At 34.6% G+C, this 26,444-nt stretch overlaps 2 protein-coding genes and 2 long non-coding RNA genes across 7 annotated transcripts in view; 2 read left to right on the plus strand and 2 right to left on the minus strand.

The window, feature by feature from the left end:
• Nucleotides 1-4,272: 4,272 nt before the first annotated feature.
• Nucleotides 4,273-7,090, minus strand: LOC128214882 (uncharacterized). Its single transcript, XR_008257987.1, has 3 exons — nt 6,966-7,090; nt 6,268-6,338; nt 4,273-5,602 (listed from the first exon to the last, which is right to left on the minus strand). It is a non-coding gene; the product is annotated as an uncharacterized LOC128214882 (long non-coding RNA).
• Nucleotides 7,091-17,951: 10,861 nt separating this feature from the next.
• The window catches only part of LOC128215144 (ATP-binding cassette sub-family C member 4-like), a 36,381-nt gene continuing 27,888 nt past the window's right edge, over nt 17,952-26,444 (plus strand). Inside the window, exon 1 of the mRNA XM_052921863.1 lies at nt 17,952-18,025. Coding sequence (XP_052777823.1) covers nt 17,952-18,025 — 74 coding nt within the window. The remainder of the gene's footprint in view (nt 18,026-26,444) is intronic.
• Nucleotides 21,311-22,973, plus strand: LOC128214264 (uncharacterized). Of its 4 annotated transcripts, none has more exons than XR_008257893.1 (3): nt 21,311-21,654; nt 22,059-22,211; nt 22,841-22,973. XR_008257893.1 is itself a non-coding variant. In XM_052920638.1 (3 exons), the coding sequence occupies exons 1-3, from the start codon at nt 21,552-21,554 to the stop codon at nt 22,944-22,946; spliced, it is 354 nt and encodes a 117-aa protein (XP_052776598.1). In that variant the 5' UTR covers nt 21,311-21,551; the 3' UTR covers nt 22,947-22,973. The 4 variants fall into 4 exon arrangements, 1 of the variants encoding a protein (XP_052776598.1); XR_008257894.1 differs by having other exon boundaries at nt 21,311-21,642; XM_052920638.1 differs by having other exon boundaries at nt 21,311-21,646.
• On the minus strand, nt 22,356-24,213 carry LOC128214266 (uncharacterized). Its single transcript, XR_008257895.1, has 3 exons — nt 23,934-24,213; nt 23,187-23,591; nt 22,356-22,937 (listed from the first exon to the last, which is right to left on the minus strand). It is a non-coding gene; the product is annotated as an uncharacterized LOC128214266 (long non-coding RNA).

The following is a 26,444-nucleotide window of genomic DNA, read 5'->3' on the forward strand; positions in this document are numbered from 1 at the left end:
CCCCTATCTCAGAACCGATTTTTTTTTAGTTTCGAATGTTGGCATGGGGTTTGGTAGTCCTAAGAGATAATTTCAATAATTTTTACTCCGAAACGGTGCTCTTAAGGCTTATTCTATTACTGTCTTCTCCAACATTGAAATAACAGTAAACTTTGACAATTTAAGGCGGGACGTGCGCCGGATACCCCCTCCCCCACACCGTAGCCTTTGTTCTTTAAGTTTAGTTTCTATCACATCCTCAAAAAAATCCCTGATGGGGAATTATGAACTACGTTAAATTTTCACCATGTACTTGTCTGCTCTTTTTGTATTGGTGTTCTTTTGCTCATACGTTCAGTATTTCTCAACAACAACACAAAATAAACATTAAACGTGTTTTTTATGCTTTTTAACGTAAAGCTATTTACCTGGATTTTTTTGCTTTCATGAATGCGAAAAGTCATATTAAACGTAAGTAATTGACTTAACAAAGATATACAAATATACATTTGTTATAAATAGACTAGGTAAATTTGAATCTACAATTGAGCGATAAAATAGCATAATATTTTTTACTGTAACACTACAATACACTTTATTGGTCTGGGGACTGTAACACTACAATACACTGTATTGGTCTGGGGACTGTAACACTACAATACACTGTATTGGTCTGGGGACTGTATTCCATAACCAAATTAGACTTAACTTAGGTTTAACATAAGAACCAAGTGTTAAGTTTATAGTCTAGGCGTTTTAGAAGAGACCGTCATCATTTTCTGATTTTAGATTAAAGAAGCTTTGTGCTAGATGGATCCCCGTTATTGAAATGGTCAAAAGGTCAAGCGTTTCTATTTTGCCAAAGAAAACTTGAAGGTCAACACTCCCGTATAATTTCTTGACTCGAAACAAAATTGGCCCCCTAAACGAAGTCAAACAAAAAACTATGGATGGGTCTGGTACCACCCAACCAAAAGCAGGTCGTGTCACCTTGGGGAAATCTCGCTTACGCGTTTAAAGAACACGCTAAGTTGTCACTTAATTTATATCTTCCACGAATTCCGACCTGGTCTAATACGCACTGGAGTGAAGGGCTACTTCGGGTGGGACCAGTACTTGATAGCTTGCAAAAGTCTAGGTATCAAATACCAGGTTCGGAAGTGGACACGCAAACCTTTAATTGCATATAGGTCAACACCGTTGGACACTGGTTAAATCAATTAATGGACTAAACAATTGGCGCATAATCGGTAACGAAACCGAATTCCAGCTGTGTCTGGTACTCGCTAGAATGAAGTTGGCACCTGAGAGTTGTGGTAGGGGACAAACCAACCTCCAACCACCCACTACATTGTATAAATATGTTGTCAAACAGATTTAATGATACAAATTGGTGTATTTAAGTTTTTTTCGTTTGTTCAGAAATGTGTTTAAGTTCATAACACCGTTGTTTAGTTTCTTAATGTATGTAGCAAATAAGAAATAGCATTAGGGAAAAAACAACATGCTTCCGAATAAAAGAGATTAATGTCACACACAAATTTGCGTGTAAGCATTACCATACGCCTTTCTTTTTCGCCTTTTTAGGCACTTCCAAAAACACGTTGACTTTTCGTATTGTGTATCCATTATTTTGATTACATTCATTCAGAAGATACTTCTATACTCATTTAAATCTTTCAACTCAAAATCAAATGTTAATGACATTACGTGTTTTATCTGTTTTGTTTAGCTTAAACCTTTGTTTCATGATATGCATGCCCTAATGATTTCTTTGGTGGCATGTTTTTTAATGAACAGAAAGTGAATTAACCCTATAACACCAAACTGGAGAAAGAATAACCACCGCTGATTTGCAATTTCAAATACTGGTGATTTGCAATTTAAAATACTACTGCAGTCAAATTGAGAATTACATGCATTTACACTGCTCATTTTTAATCATAATAACTGTAAATGATGGACACTAAATATATAAGCATATATTAACAACATTTATAGGCACGTGGCCATAAATTCCCGTTAAAATGCGCCAAATTATCGCTAAAATTGTGTTGTTTTTGTTGTTGTTGTTTTTCAATGCAATGATTTGCAATAAAATATTATTTGTTGGTACGTCGTTTTGGGCTATCCTTGGTCTCAAACCATCGCTTGTTTCGTTCACACCTCTCGTTTCACAAGGTTAGATCCTCACGGCTGCGAGACCACTAGGTCATTGTCACAGCCCACCATCTACCCTTTTAACACATCGACTGTATATAAACATATGAGTAATACGTTTGAAAGAGTTGCATCCCTTGTAAATAAACGTATCCATATGTACGGTACGCATTCCAATGGATATAGATTCCGAATATAAATCACAATAAAACTGCGCGCCGGTTTGATGAACTTTTTCTTTCACAAATAAAGCACTTTAGTACATGTACAGATTCTTTAGTCGAAGGTGAAGATTTCCTACCGTCATTTTGCAGTCCCACGAGTAGTGTGTTTTTCCTCATAGAATTGCATTTTTTTAACTATGCTATATCATAACTGCAAATATATATACATATATTGTATAACTGCATTTGCTTCGTTTACTTTATTCCGTTTTCAACAATAAACTTAAAGGTCTTTCAAATACTCAAAATCTGTGTTTACTATTCCCGTGTACATGTACAGAGGACAATAACAGGAATTTGTTTGTGTGTATTAACATCCGGATCTTGGTCAACGAGGTGCATTTTGATTATATTTTTATATGTAATGAGTCTTACCGCCAATGCCACATTCCATCTGTTTACATTTTTGGAGTCAATCGTAACAACTCGGCCATCTCCGGCAAGCTTCGAGATAGACCTCGTAAATAGTAGTAAGGATATACGAAAGTGCGATGCGGCTGCCGGCGATTAACACCGTTTTCAATCCGCGTAAAGAAGGCCCATAGTAACAACAAGGAAATGGATTGTGTTAAATTAAATGTGCTTGTTTAAGAGAAAATATTTATTGTAACCTCAAAAAATGTTCGTTTTATGAATATTTAGATGTTTCCTTATAGTTCAAGCACTCTATTTCCTCTAGAAAAATCGTGAGCACACAGAAAATTTACTTGACAGTCATTGAAATGATCATACGGTTCATGGCATGCATGAATCATTACATCGGATTAAATGCATGCATGGACTAAATGTCAACATTTTCTCAACAGTTATAGGAATACCCTATGAAATGTAAGTTTTAAGTCATACTTTGCCGTGTTATTTTTCACACCATGCCTTGCCATTAAAACAACATTACTATTCTGTAAAATCATTGATTGCCTTGTGCAGAGTTTTGTGGGTTGTGGTAGGATGGGTGTGAGCTGGTCACCCAGTCAGCTTTACCAGCTGAAATCTATGCATGCCTTTACTTCAGCATTATTGGGTTTGGGCTGCAGATTTTTTTGTGTCAACAGTTCTGTGGGGTTGAGGTGGGGCGGTAACTATCCACGCAGTATGCTCAATTGTTAGAGTACCAATACAACGTTCATGGCTGTGGATATGCATCAGACAATTGTAACCACGGCCTCCCCAGGTCTGGGGAATAGTGGGGACTTTGACTTTCAGTACAGCCCACCCCGGCTAAAATCCCCACCCTGCGCGGACGATCCAATGGCAAAATCCCTGCCAACGCCCCCACACCCCAGGGACTCTAGGTAAGGTCCATTCCACTCTATATTTTAAGCGAAGATAAAACCACCGCATTCAACCAGCACTGCAGGGCCACCTGATAGGTAAAAACACAGCCCATTTCCGCTGGTTAACCCCAGTATTCCCCCGGACCTGGGGGGGGGGGTTACAATTGACTGGTGCACTGAGTTGACAGATCTTGTCTTAAAATTGTATTTGTTCAAGGCAGATCATGCTTCACTTTACCTCCTAGGCTGTGGATAAAACCCACTCATTAGAAGTTTCCTTACACATTATACTTGTCTTAATCTATAATTATTAGTCTCAATATCTTTGAGTAAATTGTCATTTTTTATTAAAAACAACCAAAAGAGTAACTGATAAGATACTCAACTGATTTATTTTTTTGTAAATAAAAGCCTTAAACAAATATTTAGCCAGGTTACTAAGCTTTTCATCAATGTATACCAGACTTTTTTCAATAATACTTAATCTATTTTGAATAATTAGCCTTTAGATCACTCTTCACCAAATGACTCTTTTATGTCCAACTCCATAAAATGCAAACAAGAATAATTACAGTTTGGATCAACATGTCTCTTAATTTTATTTTTGATATTAGTCAAGTAATAACAGAGCCATGTGTATGCAATCCAATGTAAAACTAATGATAAATTAGGTTTTGCTCCCATTTTTACTTTCATTTCTGTGCCAAGCCCTTTTAAGTGCATTGAGTCTTTTGGGAGACTTCACAATATTTCTGGCGCTTAATCCCCATATATGGCTTTAAGTTGCCATACAAATTTAAGTCTTCATTACAAAATATACTGTATGTCTCCACTTTAACCATAAACACACAATGAGAGGACTATTTAAAGCATTACCATGTGTCAGAATTATAGATCTTTCTTTACATTTTATTTTTCTAATTGTATTACCGGTCTCTTTAGCAATACCCTTGTGCCTCTTTGAGTACTTGGCTTGACAGTTTGGTTTTTAATACATTGTTTTGAATGTTTTATTTGTACACAACAATGATGATGATGATGATGACACTATGCTATGCCAAAACCTCAACACATTTTCTTCAAACAAAAAAGGACAGTCATTCAGAATAACTTTTATTACATCAGTTGAGAAAATAAACTCATACAATCAACGAAATAAACATGCATCTGTAAAATCAAAGGTCATGTTATGTGTTCGTTAAATTCAACTTAATAAAGAAAATAAATATTGGTTGCAGTAAGCAATGCGCATCACTTCTAATAAACATTCAAACAGACTGAAAAATAAATCAACACAAATGGAAAAACTGTTTGCAAGTCAGCTAGTATCTTATTTTATGCCTTATCAGATTGCTATGCAAGCTGGAAGCTTACAAAATCACTCTTAAGTCTGTTGCCTAAGAAGAAACAAGTATGGACATCCTTTTCCTGAGGTCAAGAGAAAGTATCTTGGAGGTCTTGAACTCACAACCTTGAATTTGGGGCTTATCCTCTAGACCACTTTCACCTTTTCACATTTTAAAGAGCCCAGTTTACAATATGGCACTTGCAAGGATGTGCCCTATTAACAGATTTTCTGAAGTCTTAAAAATTGAACTGAACAAAATAGTTCTCCTTTATTTGGTCTGCCGATGCCATCTGTTTCTGTTTTTGTAGTTATCTTCCCTCCATAATATAGGAAAACCACTTAAAGTGTATATAAATCCTTTACCATTTTACCCTTTTAAAATATATGTTCGGATTTATTTAATTATCACGGACCAACAGATGACTTTTATCTTCAACTTCATATCAGTATGTAAGTCATCAAATATTTGAGATGACAAGATGTTCCACTGAACGCTTTGTTTCCATCTTGCACTCATTTTTCCAAGGAAGGCGTTGCAGTTGTGTTAAGATGATTGCCATGCATTGCAGGTCAATCCTCATACAATGGCATTTTTGATTACATTCGGATTCCAGTGCCTGAAATAGAAAACAGAAAATACAACAATAATAGGAATTATATTTTCAGATCAATTATTTTAAAAGCCTGTACAACAACAGAAAAGTATTCACAAAACATTAAGTGCAACAACAATTTAAAGCTGCATCCTCACAGTTTTACTGTTCTGACACCTTTTTTATTTTTGTCTTTAAACGAGCCAATTGGCAATTATTGTGCAAATGTATGGAAACCAGTGATATTAGACTGCTGACATAATATCAGATCACAATCTTTCATATACAAGTTTGAAAATTTGGTAAAAATTCCTCCAACTAGTCATATAAGGTCACACATAATAGAACAGATTTCAATTGTTTGGAAAATATTTTTTTGCTATTGCTTTAAGCCATTTAATTAATTATATGTGTAAATTTAATTTAATTACTCCTTTGGGCTTTTGAAGAATCACCAAGAAGAACTGTCAATCTGTGAGAGAGCAGCTTTTAGCTCTGGACTACTGGTTAATTAAAAAATATGAAATGAAATTGTTATCATGTTTAAATTCATCTACAATGTTGATATTTTAATACTGTCAATCCTTGTTGGTTAATTGTACAAACATGCAGGTACTTTTGGGCTTAAACCAATAGGATACTTGACTGTTAAATTATTGTCCGAATTTCGAAAATAGCACAACCATTACCTCATCTGCCTTTTTTCAATAGAACAAGCCGGGAATCAGAGTCAGCTGCACCCCTGGTACCATACTCTTCTCTGAAAATGACAATAAGATTAAAATTTAAATGTCTGCATTTCATTGGCACAGTAAAAATGTCAGCATTTTTCAATGTTTCTGCATCACCACCACTGGTGGATATCAAAGAATTTAGTCTTGAAAGAAATGTGTGCTGGTTTATGCGTTCAAACTCATTTTGTTAAACCAATAGAATGAAGATCTAATTTATTTAGAGAACTATATTAGTGAACAGGGCCGAGGTATTCAATTGTGCCATTACATTAAGTTGTTCGCTACCAACACTCACGGACATATAAACCATACATCCTTGGTTAAAAGAATGTAAATATTAATTATAAAAAAATTAAAGTTAATGATATGAAATGTATGAGATAAATCTAACCTATTATCGATCTAAGTAAAGTTAGATTCAGACTTATTTGTTATTAAAAAAAAATAAATAGAGTATTTGTTTTCTTAATTTTTGCCACTGATCACTGGAGCTTCAAAATTGTTATTTACTAAATTAGAATCTGTCAAATGAAAGAAGACTTTACCCCACCCACTAAGAATTAATGACATTTCCAATTAGTTTCTCATTAGGGCTCTTTTAAAACTATTTTTATATTTTATTAAAATACAATAAGTATAAAAATAACACTTACACACAAATAAGTGGTAAAAGTTCGCTCCTCATTCTGTCTTTGGACTAACATATCTCTTGGTTGTTTGAACATCTTCTTGGTCGGCCATGATGGACTATTTTCTTACGACCCGTATTATATCCGAGGCCATATCTTGATACTAGCCGAGGAGTTCCGATTGTTTTGGAGTGTGTTCTGTTTGATTTCTTAGAGCTATAAAAGCTCGATGAAGAATCGTGAGTAAACAAATGGTCAGGGCACAGTACAGTCCTAATACGTTGATACGTAACAGCTATGAATATGTTGTCAAACAGATTTAATGATACAAATTGGTGTATTTAAGTTTTTTTCGTTTGTTCAGAAATGTGTTTAAGTTCAAAACACCGTTGTTTAGTTTCTTAATGTAGCAAATAAGAAATAGCTTTAGGGAAAAAAACAACATGCTTTCGAATAAAAGAGATTAATGTCACACAAAAATTTGCGTGCAAGCATTACCATACGCCTTTCTTTTTCGCCTTTTTAGGCCCTTCCAAAAACACGTTGACTTTTCGTATTGTGTATCCATTATTTTGTTTACATTCATTCAGAAGATACTTCTTTAATCATTTAAACCTATCAAATCAAAACAAAATGTTAATGACATTACGTGTTTTATCTGTTTTGTTTAGCTTAAACCTTTGTTTCATGATATGCATGCCCTAATGATTTCTTTGGTGGCATTATTTTAATGAACAGAAAGTGAATTAACCCTATAACACCAAACTGGAGAAAGAATAACCACCGCTGATTTGCAATTTCAAATACTAGTGATTTGCAATTTAAAATACTACTGCAGTCAAATTGAGAATTACATGCATTTACACTGATCAGTTTTAATCATAATAACTGTAAATGATGGACACTAAATATATAAGCATATATTAACAATATTTATAGTCACGTGGAATAACCACTGTTGATTTGCAATTTTTAATACTAGTGAGTTGCAATTTCATATACTACTGCACTTTTTTTACCGCGAATGCCACATTCCATCTCATCGCCAACTTTGGAGAAATCCGGTAAAGTGAAAGTGCCTATAGAGTTATATAGGGAAAATATGGTTAAACACAGTTCTCGCGAAATAGTGTTTCAACATTTTAACTTGCCTCCTACATATATGTAAATTTGTTCATAAATGTTTCGCTCCTTTGTTCGATCTGAAAATAATTTGTGATTAATGGCTTGACTGCCTTTCCCCCTTATATTATTATTATTTAATTCAAATAATGATACTCGATTTGAGACAGTTAAAATGTATTATTGTTTATCAGGTGTTATTGCGTATTAGATGTTCATAAGTTTAAAAGTACCGAAATAAATAGTTTATATAAAGTTTTGAATTGATTTTTTTTCTTCTAAAATGTTAATGTTTTAAGTTTAATTGGCAATACATATGGGCTATGGAACATTATAAATAAGGGTATTGAAATTATGCATAAGTTATACTTCTTAATTGTATGCACTTTGGTCTATCTTTCTTTTGCAACCAACCCAACATTGTTTGTTTTCGGCTTGTCATTTCATTAATTGTAGGTAAGGTGTTTACGTTGTTTCAAAATTAACACCGGTACTTAATATTAGCAACAACAGATTATCGTTCGTTTTATCTGTCTCTTTTCCGAAATATCACACCGTATTTTGTTTTAGACTGCTTGACAATTTTTTTTAAGAATGGTGTGAAGAATGGCTTTAAATTAATGTCTTATTAAATGATTAATTATAGACATCAAAGAGACACGGATTATAAAATGTAAAACTAGTAAGTTAATTAGAAATGATTGGAGATTTCAATACTTTAGCAAGTCAAAGTCAAGTCATGTCAACCAATGAAACGTTTCCTCTGCAGAACAGTTCACTCAATTATGGCTAATGCTAAAATCGTCTAAAATTAAATTTTCCATCGAAACGTATATATAAAAGACCGGTCAACTTTATGACCCCTATAAATTCTGTATTTCTTATCAGCCTTAATCTAGCCATGCGCCCAATAGATTAATAATTGTTAAACTAGCTTATGTCTACGCAACTATTGCACTGAGTTGTGAAATCGATAGAGATCGCCGTTATCCTGATAAGCTCCAAAGTTGGCAATGCTCGGATACGCTGGGGTGTCGAGGATGGGAAAAAGTCACAAAGCCGTAAAAACCTGGCAAACTTGGCCACGAAACCGATATGAAACCCGCATTCCATCTGTGTCTGGAATTCAATAGAGCATAGAAAGCGGAGTACTACCTACCATTTCTCAAAGTGAACAGGTCACTTACATTTGCATATTAGTAACTATCCCGGGATAATGCGTTAACTGGTTTAAAACAGTCGCAAACATGACTCCAAACGGTAGGAAGACCGCAACCCGACGGCCTTTGACTAGAGTGACTAAACCACCTGCATGGGCTAACTTGCCAACTGCCTCGATAACTTGGCTCTAAATATGATCGAAACCCCACCCCGGCTTGTCTGATACTCACTAGAGCATGCGGGGCACCCTCTTTAAGGTGTCATGGAGGAAACGCCAACCAACCATCCCTTAAATTTCACCACCCAGGAAAAGACCACTCATTCGCTTGTGTCTAAAATTCCGAATATATAATACGAATTACCACTTACTATGTGCTATAGAAAACATTTCCAACTACCACACCATATGATATAAGTTTCCACCTTTTTGAAACATGCTTTCTTAAAAACCTTGCCCGGAAACAACTACGAAACCGACTTCGATCTGTGTCTGGTACTTACTAGAGTTTAATTAAGCGGACTACCAACGAGTCGTGTTAGGGGAAACCGTTTGTAACCCGAATCGAGTAACGGTATCCGTCTGTGCTAGGAAACGCTTGAGTGTGATTTGCTGAGCACCGCTGAGGACATTTAAAGCACCCACCTTACAACGGCCATTACCCTAAAAAAGTCGTTAACTGGAATAAAAGACTCGCGAAGTTTATTAAACCCGAATTTCGGCCGAAAATCCCTAAAAATAGATATATTGTAATGAATGAAATTCCTGATTGACGACATAATACTTTGTGCTCGCGTGCAAGCGCTAGAAATAATCTAGGCAACCGTTGAAGTTTCCCGCTAAGTTTTACTAACGTTATTTAGAATGCAACCTATATTTAAGTACTAGACTTATTGGCCAATTGGCAATTATTGTGCAAATGTATGGAAACCAGTGATATTAGACTGCTGACATAATATCAGATCACAATCTTTCATATACAAGTTTGAAAATTTGGTAAAAATTCCTCCAACTAGTCATATAAGGTCACACATAATAGAACAGATTTCAATTGTTTGGAAAATATTTTTTTGCTATTGCTTTAAGCCATTTAATTAATTATATGTGTAAATTTAATTTAATTACTCCTTTGGGCTTTTGAAGAATCACCAAGAAGAACTGTCAATCTGTGAGAGAGCAGCTTTTAGCTCTGGACTACTGGTTAATTAAAAAATATGAAATGAAATTGTTATCATGTTTAAATTCATCTACAATGTTGATATTTTAATACTGTCAATCCTTGTTGGTTAATTGTACAAACATGCAGGTACTTTTGGGCTTAAACCAATAGGATACTTGACTGTTAAATTATTGTCCGAATTTCGAAAATAGCACAACCATTACCTCATCTGCCTTTTTTCAATAGAACAAGCCGGGAATCAGAGTCAGCTGCACCCCTGGTACCATACTCTTCTCTGAAAATGACAATAAGATTAAAATTTAAATGTCTGCATTTCATTGGCACAGTAAAAATGTCAGCATTTTTCAATGTTTCTGCATCACCACCACTGGTGGATATCAAAGAATTTAGTCTTGAAAGAAATGTGTGCTGGTTTATGCGTTCAAACTCATTTTGTTAAACCAATAGAATGAAGATCTAATTTATTTAGAGAACTATATTAGTGAACAGGGCCGAGGTATTCAATTGTGCCATTACATTAAGTTGTTCGCTACCAACACTCACGGACATATAAACCATACATCCTTGGTTAAAAGAATGTAAATATTAATTATAAAAAAATTAAAGTTAATGATATGAAATGTATGAGATAAATCTAACCTATTATCGATCTAAGTAAAGTTAGATTCAGACTTATTTGTTATTAAAAAAAAATAAATAGAGTATTTGTTTTCTTAATTTTTGCCACTGATCACTGGAGCTTCAAAATTGTTATTTACTAAATTAGAATCTGTCAAATGAAAGAAGACTTTACCCCACCCACTAAGAATTAATGACATTTCCAATTAGTTTCTCATTAGGGCTCTTTTAAAACTATTTTTATATTTTATTAAAATACAATAAGTATAAAAATAACACTTACACACAAATAAGTGGTAAAAGTTCGCTCCTCATTCTGTCTTTGGACTAACATATCTCTTGGTTGTTTGAACATCTTCTTGGTCGGCCATGATGGACTATTTTCTTACGACCCGTATTATATCCGAGGCCATATCTTGATACTAGCCGAGGAGTTCCGATTGTTTTGGAGTGTGTTCTGTTTGATTTCTTAGAGCTATAAAAGCTCGATGAAGAATCGTGAGTAAACAAATGGTCAGGGCACAGTACAGTCCTAATACGTTGATACGTAACAGCTATGAATATGTTGTCAAACAGATTTAATGATACAAATTGGTGTATTTAAGTTTTTTTCGTTTGTTCAGAAATGTGTTTAAGTTCAAAACACCGTTGTTTAGTTTCTTAATGTAGCAAATAAGAAATAGCTTTAGGGAAAAAACAACATGCTTTCGAATAAAAGAGATTAATGTCACACAAAAATTTGCGTGCAAGCATTACCATACGCCTTTCTTTTTCGCCTTTTTAGGCCCTTCCAAAAACACGTTGACTTTTCGTATTGTGTATCCATTATTTTGTTTACATTCATTCAGAAGATACTTCTTTAATCATTTAAACCTATCAAATCAAAACAAAATGTTAATGACATTACGTGTTTTATCTGTTTTGTTTAGCTTAAACCTTTGTTTCATGATATGCATGCCCTAATGATTTCTTTGGTGGCATTATTTTAATGAACAGAAAGTGAATTAACCCTATAACACCAAACTGGAGAAAGAATAACCACCGCTGATTTGCAATTTCAAATACTAGTGATTTGCAATTTAAAATACTACTGCAGTCAAATTGAGAATTACATGCATTTACACTGATCAGTTTTAATCATAATAACTGTAAATGATGGACACTAAATATATAAGCATATATTAACAATATTTATAGTCACGTGGAATAACCACTGTTGATTTGCAATTTTTAATACTAGTGAGTTGCAATTTCATATACTACTGCACTTTTTTTACCGCGAATGCCACATTCCATCTCATCGCCAACTTTGGAGAAATCCGGTAAAGTGAAAGTGCCTATAGAGTTATATAGGGAAAATATGGTTAAACACAGTTCTCGCGAAATAGTGTTTCAACATTTTAACTTGCCTCCTACATATATGTAAATTTGTTCATAAATGTTTCGCTCCTTTGTTCGATCTGAAAATAATTTGTGATTAATGGCTTGACTGCCTTTCCCCCTTATATTATTATTATTTAATTCAAATAATGATACTCGATGTGAAACAGTTAAAATGTATTTTTGTTTATCAGGTGTTATTGCGTATTAGATGTTCATAAGTTTAAAAGTACCGAAATAAATAGTTTATATAAAGTTTTGAATTGATTTTTTTTCTTCTAAAATGTTAATGTTTTAAGTTTAATTGGCAATACATATGGGCTATGGAACATTATAAATAAGGGTATTGAAATTATGCATAAGTTATACTTCTTAATTGTATGCACTTTGGTCTATCTTTCTTTTGCAACCAACCCAACATTGTTTGTTTTCGGCTTGTCATTTCATTAATTGTAGGTAAGGTGTTTACGTTGTTTCAAAATTAACACCGGTACTTAATATTAGCAACAACAGATTATCGTTCGTTTTATCTGTCTCTTTTCCGAAATATCACACCGTATTTTGTTTTAGACTGCTTGACAATTTTTTTTAAGAATGGTGTGAAGAATGGCTTTAAATTAATGTCTTATTAAATGATTAATTATAGACATCAAAGAGACACGGATTATAAAATGTAAAACTAGTAAGTTAATTAGAAATGATTGGAGATTTCAATACTTTAGCAAGTCAAAGTCAAGTCATGTCAACCAATGAAACGTTTCCTCTGCAGAACAGTTCACTCAATTATGGCTAATGCTAAAATCGTCTAAAATTAAATTTTCCATCGAAACGTATATATAAAAGACCGGTCAACTTTATGACCCCTATAAATTCTGTATTTCTTATCAGCCTTAATCTAGCCATGCGCCCAATAGATTAATAATTGTTAAACTAGCTTATGTCTACGCAACTATTGCACTGAGTTGTGAAATCGATAGAGATCGCCGTTATCCTGATAAGCTCCAAAGTTGGCAATGCTCGGATACGCTGGGGTGTCGAGGATGGGAAAAAGTCACAAAGCCGTAAAAACCTGGCAAACTTGGCCACGAAACCGATATGAAACCCGCATTCCATCTGTGTCTGGAATTCAATAGAGCATAGAAAGCGGAGTACTACCTACCATTTCTCAAAGTGAACAGGTCACTTACATTTGCATATTAGTAACTATCCCGGGATAATGCGTTAACTGGTTTAAAACAGTCGCAAACATGACTCCAAACGGTAGGAAGCCCGCAACCCGACGGCCTTTGACTAGAGTGACTAAACCACCTGCATGGGCTAACTTGCCAACTGCCTCGATAACTTGGCTCTAAATATGATCGAAACCCGACCCCGGCTTGTCTGATACTCACTAGAGCATGCGGGGCACCCTCTTTAAGGTCTCATGGAGGAAACGCCAACCAACCATCCCTTAAATTTCACCACCCAGGAAAAGACCACTCATTCGCTTGTGTCTAAAATTCCGAATATATAATACGAATTACCACTTACTATGTGCTATAGAAAACATTTCCAACTACCACACCATATGATATAAGTTTCCACCTTTTTGAAACATGCTTTCTTAAAAACCTTGCCCGGAAACAACTACGAAACCGACTTCGATCTGTGTCTGGTACTTACTAGAGTTTAATTAAGCGGACTACCAACGAGTCGTGTTAGGGGAAACCGTTTGTAACCCGAATCGAGTAACGGTATCCGTCTGTGCTAGGAAACGCTTGAGTGTGATTTGCTGAGCACCGCTGAGGACATTTAAAGCACCCACCTTACAACGGCCATTACCCTAAAAAAGTCGTTAACTGGAATAAAAGACTCGCGAAGTTTATTAAACCCGAATTTCGGCCGAAAATCCCTAAAAATAGATATATTGTAATGAATGAAATTCCTGATTGACGACATAATACTTTGTGCTCGCGTGCAAGCGCTAGAAATAATCTAGGCAACCGTTGAAGTTTCCCGCTAAGTTTTACTAACGTTATTTAGAATGCAACCTATATTTAAGTACTAGACTTATCATTATGAAGGTAAAAAAAGTCCGCTTACTGCCACTCATCCGATAAACACACATTGCTTTACATGACCTAAGCTCACTCCGCCCATTCGTAATCATTTAAAATGTACCTCATGTCATCCGACGTTACAATTCGACTGTTCATTTATACAAACAAATATTGTTGATAGTCTTCTTTTTAAATGCACATCAAGCTATAGAAGGTTTAACTAATCCTGATGAATATTTGTTGAAAACGTAAATTTAAGGATTGATCGCATTTCTCTTGAAGTGAATCTGTATGAACGCCTTCAAATTTCCCAAACGACTCCGACGACGATGACCGTGACGATACTGCTGCTGTTCGAAACTTAGCTTTTCCGGCTTTCTGCTGAATTCATTTATGTGAAGCAGGCTTGGGTTTTACCTATCAGGAGTCATATGGGAAACGCCCCCTCCCCCAACATATCGGGACAACTCGTTCACAAGTTTAAACACTCGCAGAGTAGGCCATAAACGGCAATCAAAACCTAGCTTCGGCTGGTTGTCATAATGTTTAAAGTGAAGCCAGCGGAGATTCATCTAAAAGGTGTCGTAGTGGACACGCTCACCTTAATACCTACATATCCTAGGAAAAAACACGTTGACTGGTTTTACGCACTCGCAAGTTGACCCAATCCGCTAACAAACCCAAATCTCGGCTTGTGTGGTACCTAGCCGAGTTATGTCGGAGGGGTATCACCAACCAGATTTCGTTGGGAACCCTCTCACCGCTCACTACATATTGGGAAAATCGGTAACCTATTTGAAGCACTCCCAAAGGTGGCCCGAAACCGCTTCTTATACCGAATTTTGGCTGGGTTTGAAAATCTCCAGGTTGCAGTTAGCGGATTATCACCTACCATTTGTCGTAGGGAACACACACTTCCCATCAAAACTCCGTAACAAGCTAAACGCACTCGCAAAGTAAGCCCAAATGCAACCAAACCCGGTTGGGTCGTGCCAGATGTAATATTGGACACGCCTAGCTCCAGAACATTTAGACATCACCATCCTGGGAAAACTCGTTAAAAGCACTCGCAAAAATTAGCCTTAAACCCCTACCGAATCCGATTGGGTCTGATACTCACTTAAGTGGTACAGATAATAAATATGAGTGCGTTGTCTAAGCTGAGAATAAAACAATCCTTTAATTTAAAGATGCACTCTTACTCCCAAATAAGATGTACCACAATTAATACAATTGTTTTAATTTACTGAAAACGATGAATAAATATTGAAAACACTAGTTGTTATGGAGGATACCGTGATTAATTTGAAAGAAAGGTGCAGAAAACACGGTATTTCTACCTTATGAGACGATAGTTGATCATTGTAAATCTTTTAGGACCCACCAGTCATTTAATATTTGTGCCGTTTTAGCTATTCAATACACGGTTACAATCTTTTTAACAGTAATTAATATTTTCCATAAATGCATTATTAAGTAAGTAGTAAAAGGTTTATCACTCAAAATGTATGTTTGTTATACATGTGTATGTATTGATTTTATATACGAGTATCACTTTAAACTTTGTCACCACAGTGAAACCGGGATTTCTCCGTGTGAATGTATACCTGTTCAAACGGGTTAAAATTTATATACTATGTGCATACATGTATACTGTATACGTATAACCGATGCATATATGAATGCTTAAGTCGCTGTAGAGAAGAGAGTGGTTTGAAGTATGTTTTATTGATGTCTCTTATCTGAGTATCGTAGCCATGTTTGCAGTGTTTTTGCACATATACTCATAGCGTTGTGGTATATTTTTCTATATTGTCTTATCTACTGTATGTATTAAAGCCTCAATGAACATATCTTAAAGACAAACCGCAGTGTTGCTTAAAGAAACTAGGACGTTCTCATGGATTTGTTGCAATTTTCCATGCACTAACTTTCTTATTTGAAGCCCCATGAGTTGTTTTGTATGCATGTATCTTATTTGACAATGAAAACATGTCAGTAGATTGATTTAAAAAAATTAAGCAATAAAGAAATTTTATTGAGACATCACGAAGTGTGCCACAATTATGATACTTGAACTTGTGCATATAATAGTGAAAACTATGTATACACTGCTTACATTATACATAGAAGAAAAAAACAAACAGTGCCGTATGTCTTAAAGCTATTTCAAAATATGTTATCATCTTGCAAACATTTTAAATTCTGCCAAACGCAGGTCTTCTCATAATGGATACACATGTTTTCTGCATCTGCATGCGCGCTTTTTTAGTAAATATTCTGCTTACTTTACTTAATTTCTTGAACTGTTCAATTCAAAATAACGTGTCCAGCATGAAATGTTAACATAATAATTGTATGCTTATTTTAACGGAATATAAATGTACGCAGTACGATGTTACACATATAAATAACCAACTCGAAAAGGAAGTAACAACATTTCGCTTCTTGTTTCGGTTAAATTGCGTAACCACCGAATAGTTTATATATGTTTATACGAGGGCTGTTTAAGAAGTTCGTAGACTTTTTTCATACATATTTTATTTAGCGTTTTTGAAAAAATAACTTAAATAACGGCACTTGTCAGGGAATCTGCTTTTTATATGATATATTTCACTTTGATACACTTCCATTTTATAATCATCTGGCCCCGATTTCTCGAAACTTCTTAAGCTCAACAGGCTTATATAGCTTATTTCAATTAGCTAAAATGCTTACTTAAACTGTAAATAACAAAGGAAAATGGTTTAATGTAAATATCATAAATTGAATTCCTATCAAAAGTATAACAGTTCTTTAAGAAGTTAATATTACGCATATATTTGAAGAACAAAAAAGCGAACTTAGCTTAATCCTGTTATAAGGGACTTAAGAAGTTTCGAAAAATTGGGCCCTGGGCTTAAGAAGCTTATTTCATTGGCCATTTTTCTTACTTAATCTTGATTTTAATAAATAAAAATAGCTGATAGTGATTATCGTTAAGATGATTTTTCTGTTAAAGTTCAAACACCCTTAAAATGAAAACCTTACACAAATTATACCAAAATAAGAAATAGTTTTATTTTAAAGGAGGATGTTTCGGGAAATAAGAACGAGTGTTTCAATAGCATTCGGTAAGGCTATATTCCTTTACAGAATTTACATCTTTATGCTCTTATTTTCAATCAACAAATTACTATGTTTCAAATTGATAATCACACGGAATATGGAATAGAAATAATAATCCATGCAGTGTATAAGTGTGTATGTGTAATCCTAATCGCATATGACATGTCCGCCCTAGCGTTCTTGGCTTCAATTATTGTCTCCTAACAACAGATGAGTGTAGTTTTAGCATTTTACTCCTGTAGGGTGAAAAAAAACAGATCGGTGTATATCCTGCCCATATGTTATACACTTTGGAAGTTATTAAACAAGTCTACGAACTTCTTGCATAGCCCTCATAGATAAGCATAACATATACTAGATACAAAGTTCAGTATTGGATTGATCATTTGTAACCAGGAATCACGATGGACGAGTCTTCAAAGCATTTCAATCCCAACCCGATTCTCAAGGCGAATCCTATTTCAAAATTGTTTTTCTGGTAAGTAGAGTTTTTGTACTCGCTATTGATATGAGTGTCAATATTTACGTTTTTGATATCTTAAGTTACTGTAAGTTATACCGATCAAGTCATTAATGATATATTATAGCCATCCATTGTTCATTTGTATTTTCTTAAAATGGCTTATTCTAACTGGAGTTTTGTGGGCTTATGTTATTGTGCTGAACATATTGTTTTCTTCTTGATATTTTTCACAATGACAATGTTTTCGAGAAATTGTATGAAAGTTGAGAGACAGTTCAATATTCTCTTAACTTGATGAATAAATCATTGAAGATGTTGAAGACAAAAGAATGCATTTAGACCAGTCGACTGAAAGTTTATTTTACGAAGGAAGTACTGACGCTACTGCCCTTTATTGGCATCGGTTCAAGATAGATTATTAGTTTTCTTGGATGATGTGGTATAGTGCTCGGGACATAATGTAACCCTGGTTTGGAGATACCTTGGTTCTTGAACATGCGTTCCGTGACCCCGCTTAACGTTTATCCCGGAAGACGATAACTATGTTTTTAAAAGAGGCGAGGCCGGGGATCGAACCTTTGACCCCTGTGTTGACAGTTCAATGTGTTACCCGCTAGACTCAGCGTCACCAGCCACATGTGTAGTTTTTTTGTATTATCAAAGTAGCATATAAATAATAATAAAAAATATTGAACGGTAGTTGTAATTTTGAAAGGATACAGGAATGTAAACGTGGTGTAGAGTGAAATATTATTATATTGTATACTAAGTAGCCACGTATATTACATTTTCTTTTAACCGTCAAAATACAGATAGATGTGAAATCATTCGAAGAATTCATGTTAAACGTAAATAAGTGTAATCAATGATTGTTTGCTTATGGAGCTGCTTTCATTCTAACCTGTTGATCTTGATTCGTGCAGCATTCATACTCATATCGGCTATATGAACCGGTATATTTACTGATATTGTTTATGTATATTTCATTTATACATTTATGACTAAAGAGTCTCATTATTGAACTTATCAAGCTATGAACACGTATTTTAAGCATGCTTTTAAGGAGAAAATAAATAGACGGTAGAGCAATGACATTTTAAATTACGACTAAGGCTGTGGACAAACAGCTGAAGCACTGGTTACCCTCTTTTAAAGAACATTTTATACGCTAGACAATGAAATCAGCATTTTTGCTTTATCAAAACTATATATATATATTTGCAGTGATTTACAGTCCATAGTTGATAAAACTGAAATGAGATGTTTTATTGAAACATAAAATAGCGATGTTTTATAGATTAGCAAATAAAAATGGATTTATGTTTGTACAAAAATGGAAAAACACCGGAACATGAACGACAATAACACTTTAAGTTTAAAAATAAACAAAATGTTGATATTTAGGTTGTAAGAAGTACCTAAGTATATTTGCATAGTATATAGCTTTACTGGGATGACCTCGTTAAATTTTATTCATAATGATAAACAAAAGATTGCACATTTTGGTACTGAATTTGCTTGATTGGTTGTACATTGTATATAAAAAATAATATATTATTATTAAAAGAGAAAACGTAAATGAGATTTGTTTTTTAATATTGTCACAGAAATATTTTAGTTGTGCTCTGAATAGATGTCGATAAGATCTGATAGCTGATTACACATCTATTTTCAATTCGAGTTTATGACGGAAGCTTCAACTGTCTCAAAACAGCGGCACCCTTAACTGTCTATCATAGTTACTCCACGCATGCGCAGAGGTATCTATGAAAAGGATACGACTTTACCAACTCATGTAGATGGACAAAATGCTCTCCAAGAAAATAAATGTTTGTATTCACCGTAAATTTCTGCCCCACATGAAAATAATAGGGCTACAGTAAATAGGGTAAATCCTCGATTGCCATTGGCCCACAAATATGTGCGAACACCAAATATTAAATTAGTATTTCAGATGACTGATACTCCATGGTATTGATTTAATTGAGTATCAGCATAACACATGTTAAAGTATTTGCGAAGGAATTCATAAGCATGCATATTTATATTTATGATAATTTGTTTTACAAATAGATGACTATACTCATAAAACGTAGCAGGCCGGAAGCCTTTCAACGTTGTAAGCGCTTTGATTCTATTAACATCCGGACATTTTCACCTACTAATCATCTATCGGACTTAATGAAGCTAGTTTGGTCTTTGTATATCAAATTTTCCCGGTGTACTTTTAAATCTATTTGCGACAGTTTTTTCACCAATTTTATAGTTAATATTTAAAGCTGCACTCTCACAGATTAAACGTTTAGACAACTTTATTTTATTTTTTGTCGTGGAAAGAGCCAATTTTTGCGAAAATACATGAAAACCAGTTATATAAGACTGCTGACAAAAAATTAGATCGCAGATTTTTATATTTAAGTTCAAAAAATCGATGTTTTATGCATTTTAGTAACGGTTTAAGCCATAAAACATTAATTTTTGAACGGAAATATGAAAATCTGCGATCTATTTTTTTGTCAGCAGTCTTAAATAACTGGTTTGCAGATATTTACGCAAAAATTTGGTCTTTCCAAGACAAAAAAAAAATTAAAAAGTTGTAAAATTGATATATCTGTGAGAGTGTAACTTTAAGAGTAATTTTGGCCTCCAACTATCGAGCGAAAGTGTATGTTTGTATTTTTTTGTATACATGTGATGATGTTCAGTAAGAGACCAATATTTGCAGAATAACCTACTACATGTTGAACAAAGATATCTTGATTTAGCGGATAATTGTTTCAAGATATTCTGAATTATTCTGTTCACTCATTATATTTTTTTCATTCATTTCATTTTGTAAATATTAAAATGTACGTTACGAATTGTTCTTAATAGTTTCAAGTTTTTTGGACAATATCGGCAGCACAAGTCTCCATTACATAATTGAGTCAGCTTCTTTCAGGTTTTTATTCGGGCTGTGACAGGCACGGATTCAGCTCTGTGCTTTAGGGCTGAAGCCCCCACCCCCACCCAGCTGGGCTCGAAGATACGCTTAGGGGCGGGCTGATCTTTTTTCTTTAATCGTTAACAAATGCAGGGCTGTTGTGTCAATTTTCATGCGGCGTATTCCCTTTTCAACAGATCAATACATCATGGTTTATAACAGTCATGTGAATTTATCAGTTAATGACATAAATAAATCCTGGATTAGAAAATATATAGCGTTATGTACGATGGACCTGGATTTATAACAGTGTTTGTTCCGCACTTGTTAACTCGGTTAGATACAGAAAGCCTAATTGACCTTACGACAGGATTTGATTGACAGGTCCTATCAGCCAATCAGAATGTAGGGCTGATAAGCCGTGTTGCTATCCGCCATTTTGTCCGTCAAACTGACCAGAGTCCGTCATATACATGCGCTGGCAATTCCTCGCCTTTTTAAGTATTATGGTAAAAAGGTGTTGTCATGGCACTTGTAATTCGGATACAAGGTAGCCAGGCCGACTAAAGATGGCTTACAATTCGTTCCGTATTCGAAACCAGCGAGTTATTTAGAAAAATGCAAGTGCTGTATCAAACTCTGTGGAAGACCTCATCAACAGCTGAACTTGGAAATTTTGAAAGATCGTTCAAAGGCGAAACATCTATACGTCTGTACAAAAGTATTTTTTTAACAAAACGACTTATTTCAATCCGCTCAAAATTTATTTAATACTGAAATTGTCCGTGCATGACCTAAATAAGTGTTTCTATTTTTAAACTATAAACATCGTACATTTATGCTTTGGCTTGTGTTGTCAAATCGGCATTAATGGCCATTTAATATCAGGTTCAACATGGACACGATTGATTTCATTCAAGATAGAGGTATTTTTGTTGATACCGTTATGTAGTTTTTATAAACTGCTTTGCTTTCAAAGTAAATCAGGAAATATCGTACAACTAAATTTTTGTCCGAACCATCGCATGCTTCCGAATCTCATATACTCGTATAGTTCCTATGTAAACAATGGCTTTTGTACCTGTCATTCCGACACATTTCATAGATTTCTTATTTTCATATCAGCACTTTGTCGACGGGAAATCCAATCAAGAAAACACTGACCCTCAAGCAGCTACTGTATTTGACCAGCTCACACCAGCTTGGCCTCCTCCAAAACTCAGATAAATATTTGAGCCACCAAAACAAAACGAGAACAGATCGGTCTGAATCGTTAAGGTATTATTTTCTGTATAAAACAAATTATTTCACTGTACATTTAAATCAATTATTATGTTCATTAGAACTTGATTCTGCCAAACATGTGCTGTAAAGACTTAGACTTATTATGAATAAAGAACAAGTCAAACATGTACGTATTTTCATTGTTATTCTTATATTTTGGGCCATTTACGTAAATCTACAATATTTAATGATAGGTCATCCAATGTTCAGAATCCGGATCACATGCACACTCGATTAACAGTATTCTTAAAGTTGCACTCTCACAGAATTCTAGTTTGACACTTTTTGTCTCAGAATCGGCTTATTTTGGCATTCTTTAAATTAAGACCTAATATATAAATCACAAAGCAAACTTCTCCGAGCCAAAACATGATAAATGCAATCGAATCCTGTGTAAGTTGTCAAAGTGATCAATCTGTGAAAGTGCAGCTTTAACAGTGAAAAATAACTTCTGCTAATGCTATATATTTTAAAATATATTTGCCATTGCAATAAAGAGATATTCACCTACAATATCTTACATAAACACCAAAGAAATATCAAAGTTTAAGTAATGTTTGCAAAACAACAATGTATTTAATAAATCTGATATTAAATATGCAACAACTGGTGTTATACTCCAGAACTGAAGCTAACATCATAGAGGTACATCCTTCCAAGAATCCATCAAAACAACATGCTGAACAACTTCAAGAACTCTCTTCAAAAGACCACACTTTCCTGAAATAAATAAAAGATGCCAATATTAAAATAAATCAGTTACATGTATTGTTAAATATTTTAATACTAGCTGTAAATGCTACTGCCTTTGATGTTTGCTTTCTACATGTACTAGTATATCATAATGAAATATTGACAAGATACTAGCTAATGTTTTGTGGTTGTTGTTTTTCTCTGGACAAATAGTCCATTACTTTTGTACAGCAAAGTAAAACTAAATGTTATAAAAAGCTTTAAAATAGGTCATACCGATTATTTGTAAAACTTGTCATCACTGGTTTTCTCTTGCGGTTGACATTGCCTGGACTGGCAAATATCATGTGTGTGTGGGGGGGGGGGCGGTTTCCGGTCTTATGCTAGGTCCCCTGTGGCGGTAGGCTTGTTGAAGACAATAATAAGGGGACTTCCTTATCTCCATCAATCAGAATACTTTAATGGTGTCAACGGTAAATAGCAGGAGACCCTCCACCAGCCTTAACCGGTAAATGGGGGGAGGGTAGTGTGTGTGGGTTAGAACCAGCTGCCCGGTCAGCTTAGTTGGTTAGAGCGCCGGGCTAGTGTTCTGGTGGTTGTGAGTTCGAGCCCCACACCGGGGGCACTTTTCCTCCCAGGTCTACTTTTACAGCCAGAGTGTGTGAACATGTTCCACAATTTCTGTAAGAACAAAAATCAAAGCATGTGAATGTTTGAGCAATGCAAAAGTTACAGATTGGTATCACCCACGATTGTCACTTGTCAACTATTACATTATTATTCATAAGGGGGAGTGTTCAATCGCTTAGAACTGAAACTTTTTATGCAGAACCCCAATAAACCATTTCTACTCATACTATAGAATACAAGGTTTTACTGTATAGCTGGCATGTAACTGTAATTTAATGTCACTTCCGGGTTCCCTATTCGGGCCATTTATGATTTACTCATATTGTGCGATGATTTAATCTTTGTTTCAACAATACTGTAAGAAGGGCCGGTGTTATTAAAAGTTAAACTTACCCTTGTTTGCATTTACAGTATGCGTCACACACACGCTTTTCCTTTGTATCGATGTCAATGTTGACAACATGGCGGCTATCCGATTTTCTCTGACTTGGATAGATTTCACCCCGTAAATGTTAGATATCGTCATTTTCTAAAGATATATCGAGCCTTCCGATGTAGCAGCCAGTTACAAATTCCTTTGACTTCTATTTTTTCGCATTGTAATGTCACATTTATGATAATTTGTCAGGAATATCGGAAAGCGAAACGACGCGTGACGCCATTTCTTCCTCGTTTGTTTGACGGACATAGACAGAGTTCGCTCCCTTGATATCAGGGGGCGTGGCTTAGAAGCCGCTGTCGTAAGGTCAATTGGTACATTAATTGAAGGGTTTAAGTGGCATAAACATAGCTTTGTTGTAGGAAGTTTAACTATCCATAACATCAGTTAGATCTTGATATTCTATTATTTTGTTTAAACCTCTTGATCCCTTTTCTGTTTGTTAGAGGTTCTTTTTAATTCATCAATATCGACCATAGTGTTTACTCTCAATAAGTTATGCATATTTCATACTTATTAAGTGATAATATATTTTCAAGGGCATTTATTTAATTATATTCTTGGTAATCTTCCGGAAAGAACCTCAAATTTGATAGACGTGTTTTGAGTGTCGTCGTAAATAAATATACCCACCTTGTTTGTTTTATTTCTGCTTAAGTTTGTTTTTATATATTCTCACTGAAGTGTTTATTTCAGTTTCACTTCAGTGTTTATTTCAGTTTCACTTCAGTGTTGATTTTATTTCCACTTCAGTGTTGATTTTATTTCCACTTCAGTGTTGATTTTATTTCCACTTCAGTGTTGATTTTATTTCCACTCCAGTGTTTATTTCAGTTTCACTTCCGTGTTTATTTTATTTCCACTCCAGTGTTTATTTCAGTTTCACTTCCGTGTTTATTTTATATCCACTTCATTGTTTATTTTTTTCTCACAAATGTAAGTTTTCGGTTTAATTCACAAAGACAGTACACAATAAAAAAATAAAAGAATAGAGGGATATTACCGGGTTTAATATTATTCTATGCGTTATAATTTATTAATTAACCTCTGACTATTAATGATTATAAATGCTAAGCAATGCAACATAAACACTACTTAAATGTAAATCATCACAAAAATCTCCCTTTTTAAAGTCTTAAGTGCAAAAGATGAGAGATTGACATGCTCTACCATAAAACCTTTGAAATGCAGGCGTGTCAAATAAGAAGTAAAGACAATTTTCCAGACGATTACAAATTTAATGTATAATTGTTTCACGTTCTACTTTTACCCAAACTCAATGTTAACAAGTTAGCCCTAACGAAACATGTAATTCCAGCGCAATATTATAAATTAGCATATTTATATAGCATTGGTAAGGCGTGCACCGTACATTTCATAATTTGACAAGTTTAAATGAGTTGCTAGCAGTCGAAAGAAAGCATTCATTCGGAACTCCTCGGCCATTTTTATCGAAAACAACCTCGGATGTATGCCGGTACATCAGTTGAAGAAGTTTGTAAATTTTTGAATTATATCATTAATTAAATATAGTGTTTAGAGTTGTATTTATTGACCTAAGTTTAAACTGATTGCCAGTGAAGTGTATTATTGCAAACATAATTAAGATTCCCAAGAGTTAAGTCATAAAGTTTAAGTGCTAAATAAAATAACTACCCGATCTACTTGCAGTGGACTTAAACGTACCACTTTTTAAGTATGTAAACCGTCCAAATACATCCGAGGTTGTTTTCGATAAAAATGGCCGAAGAGCTCCGAATGAGAAAGCATTATTATTCGCTTTAGCAGGAATCCATGCCGAAAACCAGCATGCACACGACTTATGACGTCACACAGACCAACCAGCTGCAACCAATACGAATTTACTGAAGTAGATACAAATCAATATAGAAAATAACCGATATTAACACAGCCGCAACTATTAAAAGGAAACTATAGCAATAAATTCAATAATGTACTCTTTTTTAAGAAAAGAAACACTAATGCAACAGTATTTGCAGTCAACGGCATTGAAGGGACTAGACACCAGATGATACAATTGCAAAAAAAAGGAGAGAAAATTGTCAAAAACTGACATAAAATTGATATCGATGTTTACAACACATTGAATCTTACTGATGTTTCACATCGCTTACGACTCATGTACTCGTATCTTTCGTAGTTTTTGCATGTTTTTCCTATTCGAAATTTACTGGTTTGGCCTACCACGTAGATACCAGTTAATTTTAGAATAAAGTCGGTATATGTATCTGTTCTAATCACGTGACTTTCACATACTAAATACTCACACAATAAACTGGGAAACCATTATTCGCTAATTATATGGACATAGTAGCTCGCTATTACGTAGGCATAGTATCTCGCTATTACGTACCTTGTTATTACGTCATAATATCTCGATATTACGTAGGCATAGTATCTCGCTATTACGTACCTTGTTATAACGGCATAGTATCTCGTTATTA

Source organism: Mya arenaria, chromosome 13 (genome assembly GCF_026914265.1).
Source record: "Mya arenaria isolate MELC-2E11 chromosome 13, ASM2691426v1".
In the NCBI taxonomy this organism is placed as follows: domain Eukaryota; kingdom Metazoa; phylum Mollusca; class Bivalvia; order Myida; family Myidae; genus Mya; species Mya arenaria.